Raw genomic sequence first — 16,365 nt, 5'->3', positions numbered from 1 at the left:
TGCAACAAGCATACAATTGTACATTGACTCAATTACTGTACTTGACTACAATTTAGCATATTTTTGCTCCTTAAAATATATTTTAATGCTAATACTGTTGTCTTTTTTCTAAAGTAAAGCTTTAAATGCATGCTTGTACTTCTTACAGTATTTCTGAACTTCACTAAACTAAACGTGTTGCAGTTTTACTTTTACTGTAAGTACAGACGATGAATGTTGGACTTCAAACCACCCGCACACACTGAGCGTAGTGCAGCCTACAGGGTGTACAGATTGATTACTGTAAGAGGGATTATCACTTCATTAGCTGCTCTTGTGCTTTGTCTCGCACCGTCTGACGTTTTCTCACCAATCATTTGATTTTTTCCACACTTAACTACAAAAAACCCACTGTATGTGAAAGGTAGCCATATTGCTCATGTAACTGCATCATTTAAAGCTTGTAGGCACTATATGCATATTCATACAAACATAGATCTATATTTTACCATCTTCATTATCTAACAAATACTGCAGTTTTACTTTTTTGGTCTATTCTATATAATCTATTTCCATGAGTTTTTCCTTGTTTAAATCAAAGGTCTAAGGACAGAGGACGTAATATGCTGTACAGACTGCAAAGCACCTTGAGGCAAATGTGTGATATTGGGTTACATAGACATGACTTGACTATTAATTCAATTGTTAAAAAAACTCTCTTTGACCTGCTTATTCACGGTGCCATTTAAGGAAGTGTCATACTTTCTGGAATCACTTTTACAGGGTTTTGTTTCGATACATCCAAAGGTCAACACTCCTCTTAAATAGATCACCAGCATGCCTTGTGTGCAGAGACAACAGCAGTTGCTGTTAAATCAGATTGTTCATCATCGATGCTCATCAAAGCTGATACCAGACCTCCTTTTCTGGGGCCTGAAGGATGAATCGTTAAGGAAATGAATTGTCTGCATATTTTAATGCTCTGAGAGAAACGTTATGGCGTGAGAGAGAAAGAGACTTCATCAAACACATCATCTGTCCTGACGCTTTGCCTTTTGACACCAGTTTGCTCCTGTGTACAGCACTGTTTATTTATGTGTCTGCTCGTGCACACTGTTCTGTCCGTGTTTGAAGGTATGTGTGCCGTGTGTTTGTGTGTTTTGACTGCACGCAGCATTAATAAAAACCGCACCAGCACAGGCCACATTTTTCAAGTTTGTTTGACGCATTTAAAATGCTAATAACCAGTTTATTATGTGCTACATCAAATGCAAATGTTCTGTTTTACTGCCGTGAAGTTGGGCGGACGTTAGCATTTGCATATCTTATGTCTGTCTCCTTAGCATGCATGGAGGAACTGGATAGCGGGCAGACTCTCAATAAATAACATTAACAGGCACATTAGATAAACAAGCTCCAATGATGCTGCTATTAGGGAATGCAGAGCCATAGCCCGTTTAAATGAAGGTGTTTGACACAGCAGCATATGGTGTGCAAATTCCCCCAAATCAACCTAACGCCAACGCTATCTGGAAATGTCAGGGAGAGCAGACGGATTGAAAAAACATCGCTTTAACGGCAGACGCTTTACGATGTTGAGAAAATGCTGCGGAAGAATTTGCCTCTTTAAGACCAACTGGCGGCTGGTGCCTCTTGTGTGTGTCTGTGTGTGTGTGTGTGTGTGTGTGTGGGTGTAGGAAAAAGAAAGCAGTTTAGGAACTGTAATTGTAAATGAGAAACTTTGTCTGGTTTATTGTTTGGTTCACTTTAAGTCTTAATCACCTTCAGGCTCCATTCAGAAACCCACTAAGATGTGCATTACACATTGTATAAAGAAAGTTCATACGTTCACATTAAAGCATCTTTGACTATCATAGCAGCAATTCATTATGAATATGAGATGGGGCATGGTGACACTTTAAGGAGCTTGGTTTTGTTTCTTTACAGTGAGTTTGTGATGGCATGTTGACAGATGTTGCCACTAAGGAACTTTGTTGATACAGCGAAAAGTTAACTTTTTATCACCAGTGCAACACAGTCAGATATGAGAAAACACACAAGACACTACTAGAGGGTTATTTTTTCAATTTAAAGGGCCCATGTCATGCTTTTCCGGTTATTACCCATCCCCTTTTGTGTTGTGAAGGTTTGTATGCATGTAAACGGTCTGCAGAGTCAAAACCCCTCAAAGTACACCCTGTAGCGAGTACAACTCTATCACAGAAAATACCTGTCTATGCTGCCCCAAAACGCCTCGTTGGAGATCTCTCATTTTCCATTGTTTGCTTCCTGGCACTGTGACGTGTGAACACCCAAATCAACAACAAATGACCGGATTGGCCCAAATGGACCAATCCGCGGAGAACCTCACACACCGGGATCCCTTGGCTAACTAACAGGGAGTCCCTGAATGTTGGTAATAGACGAGTTGGGATCGTGGAGAAATGCTCTCCGCAGACCCATTCTCACAGCGTTATAAACCTTTTTCTTACTCAATATCAAGCCACACTTATTGTTTTTACTTCAGCTGTGAGTGTTTGTGTGTGCTCAGGGTGAGTTTCGCTTGTTCTCGCTGTATCGTCGACCCGGAAGCCTGTCGGCTCCTCGCAGCAACGAGCCTCGCAACGAGCCTCGCAACGAGCCTCGCAACGTCCCGACCAATCAGAGCACACTGGGCTCACAGAGGGGGGGGGGGGGGGGGGGGGGCAGGAGTTCCAACAAGCCGTTTAGGACAGAGAGTGAATACCTGGTGAATACACATAGGCTACTTTACAGAGATGCTGTATGAGAAACTAATGTGATTTTGGAAAATTGCACAATTTAAATATATTCTAGTAGACCTCAACGATGGAAATATGATCATGGCCATGACGTGGGCCCTTTAAGTTTATGACGCCAGCATTAAGAAAGTATTTTTAATACTGTATATCCTGATGGAAAACTCTACTTGGTGCATGCACTCTTTGTTTCGCTGCTGCTGTTTTTGTGCATACAGACAAGACATACAATTCATATTTATGAATCTTGTGTTTAAACATGCATGCATTAAGTCATTTACATGGTTTTTACATTTCATAAAGTAAAATTACAAAGATTTTAGCTAATGGTGATTAAAAGAATATAATGTTGGTAGAACGCATTTGCCTCATATCATAAATATTTATTTTAAAACCGTAAAAGTTAATATCGATTTCAAATCATATTTTTACATAAAACATTTTTATTTTTTATTTTGGTGGCAAAAAACATAATTCAAAGGTGAAGAAATGTTCAAACACAGCGTTCAATATTAAATGTTATAAGGAAAATGGCTGTTCAATGTTCAAAACCAAAATGATGTGTGCAGGATGCAATATGATCACCTCAACCTCCACTAATGTCATGGATATTCTGCAGCATGTATTGAGTTCTGCACGTTAAATTACAGCAGGAAACATAAACAACCTGCACAACTCAATATAGTTGACCTGACAGTTGGATGGAAACCTTATTTCCTCTGTTTTGTAAGTGTTGTGGTATAAATATGTAATTATAAGCGTGTTAAGGACTGTCTCTCTTTAACCCAACATAATCCCCTCTTTAGCCCTTCTCTCGTCTTTCTTAAAGGCCACTTGTGCCGAGATGCCAGCGTTCACTTGTTCCTCCATTTGTACTCACTGTAAGCCGGTCACTCCGGACGAGTGACAGCTATACCACAAACAAATGCTATGCTCTCTTTTTGTCGTTCTCTCCTTCCTCCTTCCAGCCTGCCTCATAATCTCTCCTCCTCCTCCTCCTCCTCTCCCTGCTCCTAATCCGCTTCACAGCCGTGAAAACTCTCCATGAGGGAGAGATGACCCGTTCTAATGGGTGGAGGCAACCACCCACACACACAGCCGCGGAGGGTCCAGCCAACACACACACACACACACACACACACACACACACACACACACACACACACACACACACACACACACACACACACACACACACACACACACACACACACACACACACACACACACACACACACACACACACACACACACACACACACACACACACAAACATCAGATCCACTAAGCTGGCCTTGCTTAGTAGATTGTCTGAATAAGACGCAGCGAGCCGGGAACACGCTACGTGATTTAAACCCCCATTATAACCCATTTCAAGGTTGTTGAGAATCTGCCCTGCTTTTTCAGCAAAGAGGGTCAGAACACGTGTCTGGTGCTGAAACTGTTAGTTCATTAATTGATTAATCAGTCGACAGATCAGTTGGTATAAGTCAGATTTTCCAGCTTCTAAAATGTGAGGATTGATTGAGCTTTATGTGATGCAAAGACAGAAAACAAGCTATTTGAAGACATGTTTTTTTTCTTTTTCTGACATTTCACAGATGGGTAATTCTTCACAGATGAATCAGTAATAAGAAACATGTTTGCAATTTTAATGTGCAATGGATCAAGCATTTCATTATCTTTATTCCTGTTGGATTCACCAACAAATTACTGATGCAGGTTAGTCACACGTGAGAAAAGTCGAACAACTGGTAAATGCTGCATCTTTGCTTAAATAGATCCCCATGTAAGAACATTCAAAGTCATCAGGTTTCAGTGCCCTACAGATTATTAAAGTAAACAAAGATTTACTGAGTAGCAGTAAAACATCCCAGTGTATCAGAGCAGCTGTTTGTGTGAGCTGAGTGTGTGCAGGTGTTGAGCTCTCAGTGGGACCATTCAGCCATTTTCCTGCTGGTTTCCCTACACTTGTTTATTAGACGCTTTAAGGACCATACAGCTGCTTTTGAATGCTGTTGACCAGTTAGGCACAGATTGCGTAATGTTTTACATCCCTGCTGACCATTTACCAGAGCTTTCCAAAAAAAAATTCTCTTCACTTCATCTTTAAACTATCAATGATGCAACTGCAAACTTATTGAGAGGCAGTCAGTAAACATGATTCCCCATTTGTACCTCAGGTCGGAGAGTTGCCTGATAAACAAAACAGTATTGATTGAAGTGATCGTTTAATGTACAGTGTCCTTTTTCACGATGCCAATGTTCTCTTTTTTAGTTAAATATTTAATTGTTAAATTGACTCAGATTAATGTACTGTAAGAAGGTCAATGTCGGAGAGGGACTGGATTATAGAAAACAAGTGTAGGTTGCTGCTAAATTGCTTATAAATTAGGCCTCTTCATATATAAGAGAGAAATAATGTGCTGTTTCTCATTAATAACTTATGAAGGCTCACGGTTTTATTGGTGGGATCGTTTACGACCAAGCTTAAATTATAAAAAAGTCCCCCCAAAAAAGAGACAATCATTTTATTTTTGTTGGACAAATGTGCCGGGGAACATCTGCCCTGGGATGCCCTGACACACACCCTGCATCCAACAGAAGCACATACTCCTGCTAGTTAGCGACAGCCCGGCTAGCCACAAAGCTAGTAGCATTTCCTCTAGACCAGGTCCTGCTTCAACAGATGGTCCAACTGGTCCCTGGACAGGCCTGCAAGGAGGGGGGAGAGTGGGAGGATGGGGGAGTTAAAGGGGGATGGAGGGAGGTTGTGGGGGGTTGGCACCCTCTTAGGAGGACGGGGGGGGGTGGGGAGGGTGAGGGAGGGAGGGAGGGAGGGAGGTGGAAGACATATGTCCACAGCCCTGGCCCCTGCCGACCGACTGTCTCTGCTGGATGCCTGGCACACACACACGCACACACACACACACACACACACACACACACACACACACACACACACACACACACACACACACACACACACACACACACACACACACACACACACACACACACACACACACACACACACACACACACACACACTCACTCACTGTTTTTGTAACCAAAACACAAATCTTAAAAGTTAACCATGTGGGGACAAAAAGACGGTCCCCATAAGGGAGGTCAGTCATCGTGATGTGACTGTGTAAACAGACTTTGGTCCCCGCCATGTCAGTAATATAAATTTACACACACAGATACACAAACTTACTCCACTAAACCTGGCACAGCTCCTCTCCCTCTCCATCTGCACCTAAAAGACCCACGTGCCCCGACAATGAGGTGACCATGTCACTGCCTGAGCCGAAGCAGAGGGAGAGAGTGAGAGAGGAGACGAGGGAGGGACACATTAACAAGCTATAATCTCAACTGCCTTATCCATAATGCATTGTGTGGGCCAATTTACATGGTGCTGGTCCCTCTGGGAGAAAGGAGATCATCCATCACATTACTTTATTAGCTCCCTCACAGTCTCTCACAGATGCACACACACACACGCACGCACGCACACGCACACACAGACGCACACACATCATTATTTGTCCCTGCCTGTCCTTCTCTCTCTCCCTCTGTTTTGTTGGCCTGTTTTGTCATGGTTGTTGTTTCAAACTGCTGCTGCCTCTATAAAACAACTCCACACCGTGTTGTGCAGACTGTGACATATATTCTTTTAAAATATACAACAATAGGTCATTTAAAAAAATACGACAGCCTCGGGTTTCAGGGTGAGTCATGGAGGAGTTTGCAGTCAGAGGATTTAGGTAAATGTCAAGAATCTGATGCCAGGCTTTGTTTTTCTGAACTAAACTTTGTTTGTTTTTGTGTATGAATTAATAAATCTCGCAATAGTAAATCCACAAAGTATCTTTAATCCCCGATCATTTTTCTTCAGATTAACATATATTGAGTCTGGAGGACTCTGAATCTAAAACAAAAACAAATCTTTTGGGACAGCAGAGTATTTAATATTGTGTACCTGCATTTTGGTTAACTTTTCTTCCCCACTGACTTATAGTAAACACCCACTTTGTGTGTGTATGTGGTCATTTCGCATCTGTAGTCTCAATCTGTCCATCTGGGGAAATATAACTCCTTTTTCTCGAGATTTCTTGAGATTATTATTATTATTATAATGAAGACATTATCAACATTATAGCAAAGAACAAACTTTGTGCATACTTAAATGTTGTTGTTCCTCGTTGAAATATCTTTTATTCACTAGGTTTTTTATGCAGATTCTAATTGAACTGCACTTTTTAAGGACTCTAAAACATCACTTACTGAATAGTTTAGATTCTAAAATCAGGATTAAAAATCATAGTTTCAAATATGTAGTTTTATACATGATCATTTATAAGATAATAACATGTTGATCTTTTTGCACGCGTTCAATTGAATGCATATTTTTCAGATGGTATAGTCCATATACACAAACCATAACTTGGAATTGTATTTCATATGAGTATCTCAAGGCTTGCCACACAGATAAATGTCTATTATAACCATTCAGTTAACTTTATTTGTATTTGTTTTTATTTGACCAGTAATTATGATCTAATTATTATAGTGAATAAGGAACTATATTAAGGTTTAAGAAGTTGAGAGGAGAAATTATTTCCTTTTAATTCTAAATCAGTCCAGATGATACAGATACATAAAGAACACATTAACATGTCCATAAAACTGTCCTGAGTTCAGTTTGTATGTGATGTGTGTGCGTGTGTGTTTGTGTGTGTCTAATGACTGGGTCGAGTGAAGTCTTCCGTGCATGTCTGAGAAATGAATTGTTGGCACCTTAGCCACAAACACACGCGCGCACACATACACAGATCCATCAGTAGTGAATAAAAGAGCTGTAATTGCAATCATATATGTGGGGCTTCAGCACTACGCGCCATACCGTACCATTAGTATCACAAATAAGTAATAATTTGCTAATGACAACATTATGTTGAGTCAGTTTAGGGGCAATTAAAGTGAGTGATATTTACATATGCCCAATGAATCACCCAGCGTGGCAGTTCAGGCGGTCTCTAATGAATATTCATCCAGGCATTTCTCCCCTGCGCGCTGCAGTCTATAAACTGAATTATGGCTGATTTGCCCTTTTAAAAAATGAACATGGGCGCATCTCCCACAAGGAGGCGGCGAACAATAACGTCTGATTATAAAAATGTTTTACTGCTAAACTGCCGGTGAGGAGACGGTGGCAGCGTGGTTAAAGGAGGGACCTAAAATCAATCCGGTGTAGTCCCCGCCTGTCCACCTTTTATATTACGCATTCAGAATATCAGACTGAACGTAATTGATTTAGTTTTTTTAGTAATCAGATCTTGTATTTAGGGAAACGTAGAAGTAGATTATTGTAGGAATACTCTGTTACAAGTAAAAGTCCTGCATTCAAAATGTTACTCGAGTAAAAGTACAAAAGTAGCCTACTAGCATACAAATGTACTTTAAGTAAAAGTACTTATTATGCGGATTGGTTGTGTAGAAGAACAGCAAAAGTAAATACTCAAATAACGTACTCTCATAATTGTACTAAAGTAGCCTACCAGTTGGACTACCTACTTTTTACACCACTGGTAGTTTGTCTTCACATTATCCCAAGTGAAGGTCACAGTTTCTCCCAAACCCTTTAGGTTGGATTTCCGTAAGGAGAGGCTGCCTCAACAAGACATCCGGGGATTTCTCCGGTAATTGCCCCGGTGTTTTGTCGGGGGCGGGGCTGACCTCTCAGGTGCAGGATCAACAGGCGACATCAGTTTACATTCAGGGCGCTTAACAAGATGGGCTGCACGTTTATCATGCAAATAAGCAGCTCTCTAGCAGGTGTCAGCACACACACACACACACACACACACACACACACACACACACACACACACACACACACACACACACACACACACACACACACACACACACACACACACACACACACACACACACACACACACACGCACATGCACACACGAGCATGCAGCGTCTTTAAACAGGACTGCAATCATTATCAAATTAACAAATGAAAACAAAGACACACACGTCTTTTTTTAATGACCAATGCAGCTGTACCTCGTAATGAGTATATTTAAATATACAACGCAAAAACAACAACATTTTATTTGTGTATAGCTTTAGATTGGTCACACCTTTAAAATGTGACTTCACAGACGACAGACCTAAAGCATTTCTTTATGAAACTCTAAAATCAACAAATGGTTTACATGTATAATATTAGATGTGCCACTGTGGATCATGTACACATATGGACATATATTGTATATTTTTGCAACAATCCCCTCCTCACGTGTCTGATGGTGGAGTTGATTTGATTTGGACAGACCAGGTTTTGGACAATATTAATAATTGATTTACAAGTCATGAGTTAATCATTTATTTTTGTTTTTGTTGTAAACAAGCGCAAGCGATAACATTGTTAATTTCACTTTTGTAAACCAATAAATATCATGCCACACTTCATTTACTATTAACAATGTATCTCTATCCTATGTCATTCATCACAAGCTTTTAAAGTGCTGAAATGCTTCATGACACATTTGTTGAATTTAATGTTTACTGGATTTTTAAGAACAAAAAGAAGAAAAACACGTTTTATCTCCTGCTGTCATATTTATGTATATTATCTCAGTCCTTCCTCAACACTGCAGTTTGCTTCTTCCTCTTTTACTGAGATGTATCTGCTGCCATCTTGTGGTTTAAAGCTGCATACATTTCAAAACAAACTGCAATGTCCCAGAGGAGATATCTGTGCTGTTACACAGGGACCAGAGGTCAGTGTCAGCTGGAGAAAATGAAAAAAGCAGAGCTGCGAAGAATTCATTCTGTGTCCAAATGTGTGGAATGTCCTCCCTCTTTATGACATTTTGGCTTAAATGCTAAACCCTCCTGTTTTTCTCATCTGATAAACGTGGCTTCCTGAACCGAAGAAAGAACAGCCAGCAGCTTTTCATTCAATCTGAATTCAGACGTTTTGTTGGATGAATTTCTTGATGGAAGTTCTCATTTCTCTTTTTGGTGGAGAGGAAAAACAAGAGGAGAATAAATGCTCAACTCGTTCAAAGCCACCAGATCGTCACTATTATTTCATATTAGGGATTACACCATTATCTAATTACAGTATTTAGAACAAAGGACTCGTCAGCTGGAGGGGGTTGATATTCTGCTCCCTCAGAGGGTCTCTCGTTAGTTAACATATCTTCTTCTATCATGCTGATAAACAGCTGTGCATGCTTTCCAGGTCGCTTGGGAAAAATACAATTAAAGCTATTTGACAATAAAATCGTATGTAGTTTTCTAAGGTTCTTAGTGAATGTCCCTATAAGTAACTTAGGGAATTTGTATTTCAAGAGCCTCCTTATTTATTCATCAAAATATTGAATAATCTCTCCTTATTTCGGTATCACGACTAAGAAACTTTCCCTTTATACGTAATTATCTATCTCAAATTTGAGTGTCCATTGCTGTTTTTGCTCAATCTTTGTATTTGTCAATGTATGTTATCGTATGTGACAATGATAAATACAAAGTAGTTTAGCCCGGCCATGTGAGGAAAGATTGGTGGCCATTGGTTAGAATGTTTGGTAAGCAAGGGAAAAGCAATTGGGAAAAGTCCTACTTTAGATTCTCCTTAAGAAAGAGGATAGTTTCTGAAACAGGACCCCTGCTGAGCAAGACAGAGATTGTTTGCAGGTCCTGCACACTGGATCCTCTTCCCTCTGTTGTTCTAAGTTACTCAGTATCAGTACACAAAGCTGACATATATGACAGAGGTCTCTGGTAACTTCGGCAGGTGGAGGTCCTGAAAGGGCAGCATGCCGTCATTGTCTATATGTGTTTGGACAGTGTAGGCTTTGGCCTCCGCCCCCCACTCCAGCACGGAGCTGTGGATGACCCCCAGTCGGGCCTGTTCATGAAACGCTGCTCCCAGCTCCCTGCCCAGGAAGATGTCCTGGATCTGGAATGGGGAAAAATCAAAGGACTCTCTCTGCAGGTCCTCAACCATGTCCATGTTTGTGTCTTCTTCCCTGTTGTATCTATTTGAGTCAAAGTGAGCTCCATTATCCCTGTCTGGGTCACTGTTTGAGGTTCTAAATCTGTTTGCATCTGGACTTTGATAAACAGGCCTCTGCGCCATGTTCACCATGGTCAGTCTCTCCAGGTGCTGCACAGAAAAATGGCCCTCCAGGGAAGAAGAAGGCGTCTCTCTGGATCCACAGTGGATGAGAGTTAGGTGCCTCACCTCAGAGTTGTTGAGCAGACGTGCCGTGTTTAGCGGCGACGTGAACCAAACTGTTAAACGTCTTGCCCCGAAAACAGGGGTGGAGTACGACTGGATGTCCTTGCATCTGCAGTCTGTGAGGGACGACAGGCTGCAGGGCTGCGGGAGCTGGCTGCAGGAGTAGTAGAAGAAGCTGTTGTGGGTCACATAGGCCAGGCGCAGGTCAGAGCGCTGCAGAGCCACCGAGACACACAGCAGCACACAGAGGAGCGGGGCAGGGGGGCTGAGGGCCGCCATCACTGCTGCAGGAGGGTCTCAGGCAGCATGTTGACTCATGTGGGGGGTGGGGGTGTGTCTTCAGAAACACACCTGAGCCTATAGAAAAGAGAACACAATCAATATCAGAGACGTACTAAACAACATTTTACACACTGTATATTAAAGGGAACCAATTAGGCTTTTTTTTTTTTTTTCCCTCTCCTGTAGTGTTGTATAGGTTTCTGTGCATGTAAATGGTCTACAAAGGCTAAAATCCCAAAGTTCCCCCCGCCTGAAGCGCCTCCATTGGACTTCTTTGTTTACTTCCATGACATGGTGACATCACTATATGACACCAGCGCTTCTATTGGCTAGCGCTCCAACAAATTGTACAAGATAGGCTAAGGGACGGGACATCTTTAAGCAGTTTACCCATCACAACAGAGCTGGCCAGCTAACCAATCAGAGCAGACTGGGCTCTGGTTTCAGACAGAGGGTGAAAAGAGCAGCATGGAAACATGTCACAAATACCAATTTTAACCTGAAAGTGAGCAGATAGGGCCCCTTTAAGTGAAATATTTGAATATTTTTTCACTGCATTCCAGCAGTATTATTTATGTTGTAATTGAATCTTCTGTTAACACATCGGTCCTCCCCATGTCCGATTCTATTACTCCGGTTAATGATTTACAACAACCCGGGGTGCTGGTGTGAACTTTCATTTCATCGACACATAATAAAGTTACCTCGACATAAGATAATAATCCTGACATTGTTGTGGCCTAAGTTCAACTGCTGTTCAAAATCAGCATTAGTGAGAGAAATGTTTATATAAAAATAAAAATGCTTGGGTCTTATAAACAAACTCAGGACTCTTTCAGCGCAGGTCCACTTTCATATGGGAGATTCATGTTATTGGATAGCTGAGTGAAAAGCTCCGAGGTCGCTCCCCTGTGTCTCTCATCCGCTAAGTATGGCCTTACCAAGACGTGAAGAGAGGGGATGTGGACACACTGACAGCTGGTTTGGATCAGCTCTCTGACACACACACACACACACACACACACACACACACACACACACACACACACACACACACACACACACACACACACACACACACACACACACACACACACACACACACACACACACACACACACACACATACACATACACATACACATACACACACACACACACACACACACACACACACACACACACACACACACACACAGAGACACACACACAGAGACACACAGAGACACAGGCACACACACTTGGCACTTGGAGCCCTTATTGAATTTCCCACATACACACACATTTAGAAAATTATAACTGTGAAGATTGCTTTGAGATTCCAGGGAAAACATTGTTTAGAAATCTTGGCTTTCACAAAGGTCTGGGCCACGAACACGACTCTGCTTGGTTTTGAAGCCAGGGCAGAGTTGACCACCACATTCTTCCTTTCTGCCTCATGTGACTTTAAAACAGAAGTGAATTATCTACAGTACATTTAACATCCTGTTTCTTATCCCCTTTTTATGCCTTTAATGTTGTACAAATATTCCTATTTCGCAATGTCTGACAGTATTAGTATGTGCTTTATGATTTTTATGGCTGCACAATTCAATAAAAAGGCTTGTGCATACATTTTACGCACATGTCACACTGATATATTTGGAGACACAGTTTGGAGGGTCTGAACAGTGTTTGGCTGCAAAGCATTAGTTTGTACTTACTGATCACAGCAGACTTTTAGGATTCTTTACTTTTCAGATTGTGCTTGCTTATAAAAAATATCTCACAGTAAATAACATACTGAATGTGTTTAGGGATGAAAAATAAGCTATTAGACCAAATACATTTGATGACCACAGTGTTGTGCTTAAAGGTACATCTTACGATGCTCTGTATTTGTTAACTAACCCTACAAAAACATCAAGACTCTTTTGGTAACAAGCGTTTAGCTAAAGCTATCGACCTCCAAAAACTATTACCGTCTAAGCTCAATTGAGCCACACCATGACATGTTTTTTTCAAACCGCTGAACACAGGAACAGCTGTTTAATTCCATCATCCTGCTGCCTAACACATTTCTAAATTACCAAATCAAATACAACTGCAATATTTAATTCTGTTTGAGTAACATTTGCTCAAATCGGCCGTTGCTTTTTTTTTTTTAAATATTTACGTTTTTTTAACAAAACAAATGCAGAGTGACAAGACGCACCTTTAAAGGTGGGGTAGGTACATTTCAGAAACCGGCTCGAGATACACTTTTTGTTATATTCCATGGAATGCTCTTAACATCCCGATAGCAATGAATATTTTAAGTGCTTTGACAAAAAATCCATAAAAAAAGGTCATCTGTAGAAGCCGTAATACTATAAAAAGTACAACCAATCGGTTTAGCCGGCCCGGCTAAACGGATTGGATGGCCTACCTGCCTGTCAGCCTTCCTTCGGGGCACAAACTTATCTCGTGCCCTCATTGGTCATGTGCGCGTTCGTGTGTGTTGGAGGAGGGGCTCTATAAGGAAGTGGCAGATTTTCTCCGGTTGTGTATTTTCAAATTCTAGCGATCTCGAGCCGGTTTCTCAAACTTACCTACCCCACCTTTAAGCACAGGTTCACACACATGTCAATAACACTGCTGTCAGCAAATACATTTATTTTAACAACGTATTTCTCATCACTAAACCCATTTATTTCGACCTGTATGTCTTTATGTATATAGGCTTAGGGCTTAGAGCCTCAGACAGGCTGGGGAAATTGGCTTAATCTCTAAACATGTAAAAATATCAGCAGTCCTTCAGTAAAGCTTAAATTGCTTCCTTCAAAAATGTATTTTCTCATTAAATACAATTACAGTTTTCTAAACAGTTGTTATTAGTCTAAAATGCTGCCCTCACCACTTGAATCAATCACAACTGATGAAAACCCAAACTGACCACAGTTGCCATGCTCAGCGACAAAGCAAGTCGCAAACTTTGAAGAGCCACCTTTCAAGTGTGCAGACAAAAGTGTTTGGATTCTCATGAGGTACAAAACGGGTGGATTATCCCTTTGAGATGAACATACAGGAATAATTAAGAATCTCCTTCGAAGAAAAGCCACAGCTTCCTTGATTTCAGTGTCCAAAAAACAACAAAAGTCTGAACTGACAAACCCCTCTAGCAGCCGTAGTAATTATGACGGGAGCAAATACCGCGAGACAATGTTGTTTTGTAAAGCTTGACCACAACCGTTCCCGAACCTTAACCGTTTATTATTGAAGCCACACTGACAGAGGTTGCCTGGCAAAAAATAGTAATTTTCAAACCTTAGCCATATTATCACAGATTTATTTTCAACTCTGAAAGAGTGTTCTTCTGGAGGTCATGGACAAACAACATGGTTTGCTGTTGGAAGACTTTATATGAGTAACTTTCAAGCTACATTTTGGGAAACAAACCTCATTCATTTCTTGCTGAAAGATGGATGACAAGAGATACAAGGTAGTACTACAGTATATAAGCAAACCACGAAGCAACATCACTTCACCAGCACCTCTAAATATCACTTTTTACATCTTATATTTAATCTGCACAGGACAATTAACTTTGTTTCCTATTTGGATGTTTTTTTAAACTTTTTAGATTTACATTTTTACATTTAGATTTGACAATTGACATATTTTATTTTTTTTTTTTGACATATGAACATATTTCTAAAAGTTACACAAAACAAGGTTAAATGTTTTTCTGAAATGTGATGGAAATGTATTACAACGTTTTCACTGGAATTTTGCACCACATTTTTTTTATTCAGTGCCTTGTCATCTCGGTAAGAAAGCATATTGCCCAAATTATGAGGTATTCTTTTTTAAGCGATAAGGTTTTTGTAAAAACAAATGACTTAAATAACCATGGCCTCTCCATACTGAAGCTATCCAGGGCTAATGCACTCGAACTTACAAAAAACTTTTTAGACGCCATAAGAGGCAAGACACCAAGCTAGTTGAATGTTTTTTTTTTATAAATATGAAAATGATATTTCTGTTATGCATATTGATGCTGAGAACAAAGGGAAAAGCAGGAGGAAGATGTTTTACCAGCGTTATAAAACACTTGATAAAAGCTCAGTTTGACTGTCACGACCACGTAGCTCTGCCCAGCTTCGTGGAAATGTGTGAAGATTTACTTTCAGATGGCCACAGTTTGGTTACTCCCAGGGAGAAAGTGGTTGTGTCCTGGCTTTACAATACTTTCCACCCACAGAGATTACCATGAATGAATGTCTGAGCACATATCTGGAAGAGCTATGCTTCACTCACTTGAACATGAAGTGACTCAAACCTCAAACATTTGGATAAAGAAAAATGTTTGCCCTGTAAGACATCTATCATTTATTCTCACAAGGTAAACTTTCAGAAGTTCACAGTGGGATTTAACGGTCAATCCAGCATCATAAGCAGCTGCAGTGTTTCTCAGTGACACATTTTACACTTTTTCATCACAACAGATGCGGGAATGTTTCTATTACATAACTCTCAGACACAGGAATGTAAAAGCTCTGTAAAGTAATATGAGAATATACAGCAATGCTTGGCTCTCTGTTTCTTTTACGGTCCAACTGCAGGGAACATATAAGCTGTTAAAGTACAGGAAATGATCACCAATGTTAGAAAGTGTTCCAGATTGCTGGGGTGTAACTCACCTCAAGTTGCTGCTGAAGAGCTGATATGTGAATGCGTCAGTTTGAGGCTGGGATGGGGAGGAAAGCTCACATCCAGCTGACGTCATGATGGGGGAAGTGTCCCACAGAGGAAGCTGTAACTCACATCAAGTGCACATTAAGTTCAGCCTCAAGAACTGCAGACGAACATATGTGTGGTCTTACCATAAAAGACCTGAAGCAAAAAGGGTACCCTTCATAGTCGATCTTTATGGGCCATTTTATGTTTGCAGGTCCATTTAGTATGTTATCTTTTGATATAAATCCCATAATGTTTACAAAAGTATATATTTGGCATTTTGAAAAATGTAGCCATACCTAATTAAAAACATTTAGTTTATTTGTTAAAGTATCATTTATAACATTTAATGTCAACAGG

The 16,365-nt window shown here is 40.6% G+C and overlaps 1 protein-coding gene across 1 annotated transcript; it reads right to left on the bottom strand.

The window, feature by feature from the left end:
* Nucleotides 1-9,146: 9,146 nt before the first annotated feature.
* Nucleotides 9,147-16,067, bottom strand: LOC117460102 (uncharacterized). Its single transcript, XM_034101337.2, has 2 exons — nucleotides 15,969-16,067; nucleotides 9,147-11,382 (listed from the first exon to the last, which is right to left on the bottom strand). Exon 2 carries the CDS (start codon nucleotides 11,302-11,304, stop codon nucleotides 10,528-10,530), a length of 777 nt encoding a protein of 258 aa, XP_033957228.1. The 5' UTR covers nucleotides 11,305-11,382; nucleotides 15,969-16,067; the 3' UTR covers nucleotides 9,147-10,527.
* Nucleotides 16,068-16,365: the final 298 nt, after the last annotated feature.

This window comes from Pseudochaenichthys georgianus, chromosome 15 (assembly GCF_902827115.2).
Source record: "Pseudochaenichthys georgianus chromosome 15, fPseGeo1.2, whole genome shotgun sequence".
In the NCBI taxonomy this organism is placed as follows: Eukaryota; Metazoa; Chordata; class Actinopteri; order Perciformes; family Channichthyidae; genus Pseudochaenichthys; species Pseudochaenichthys georgianus.
This window is presented reverse-complemented; position numbering and strand designations above follow the sequence as displayed.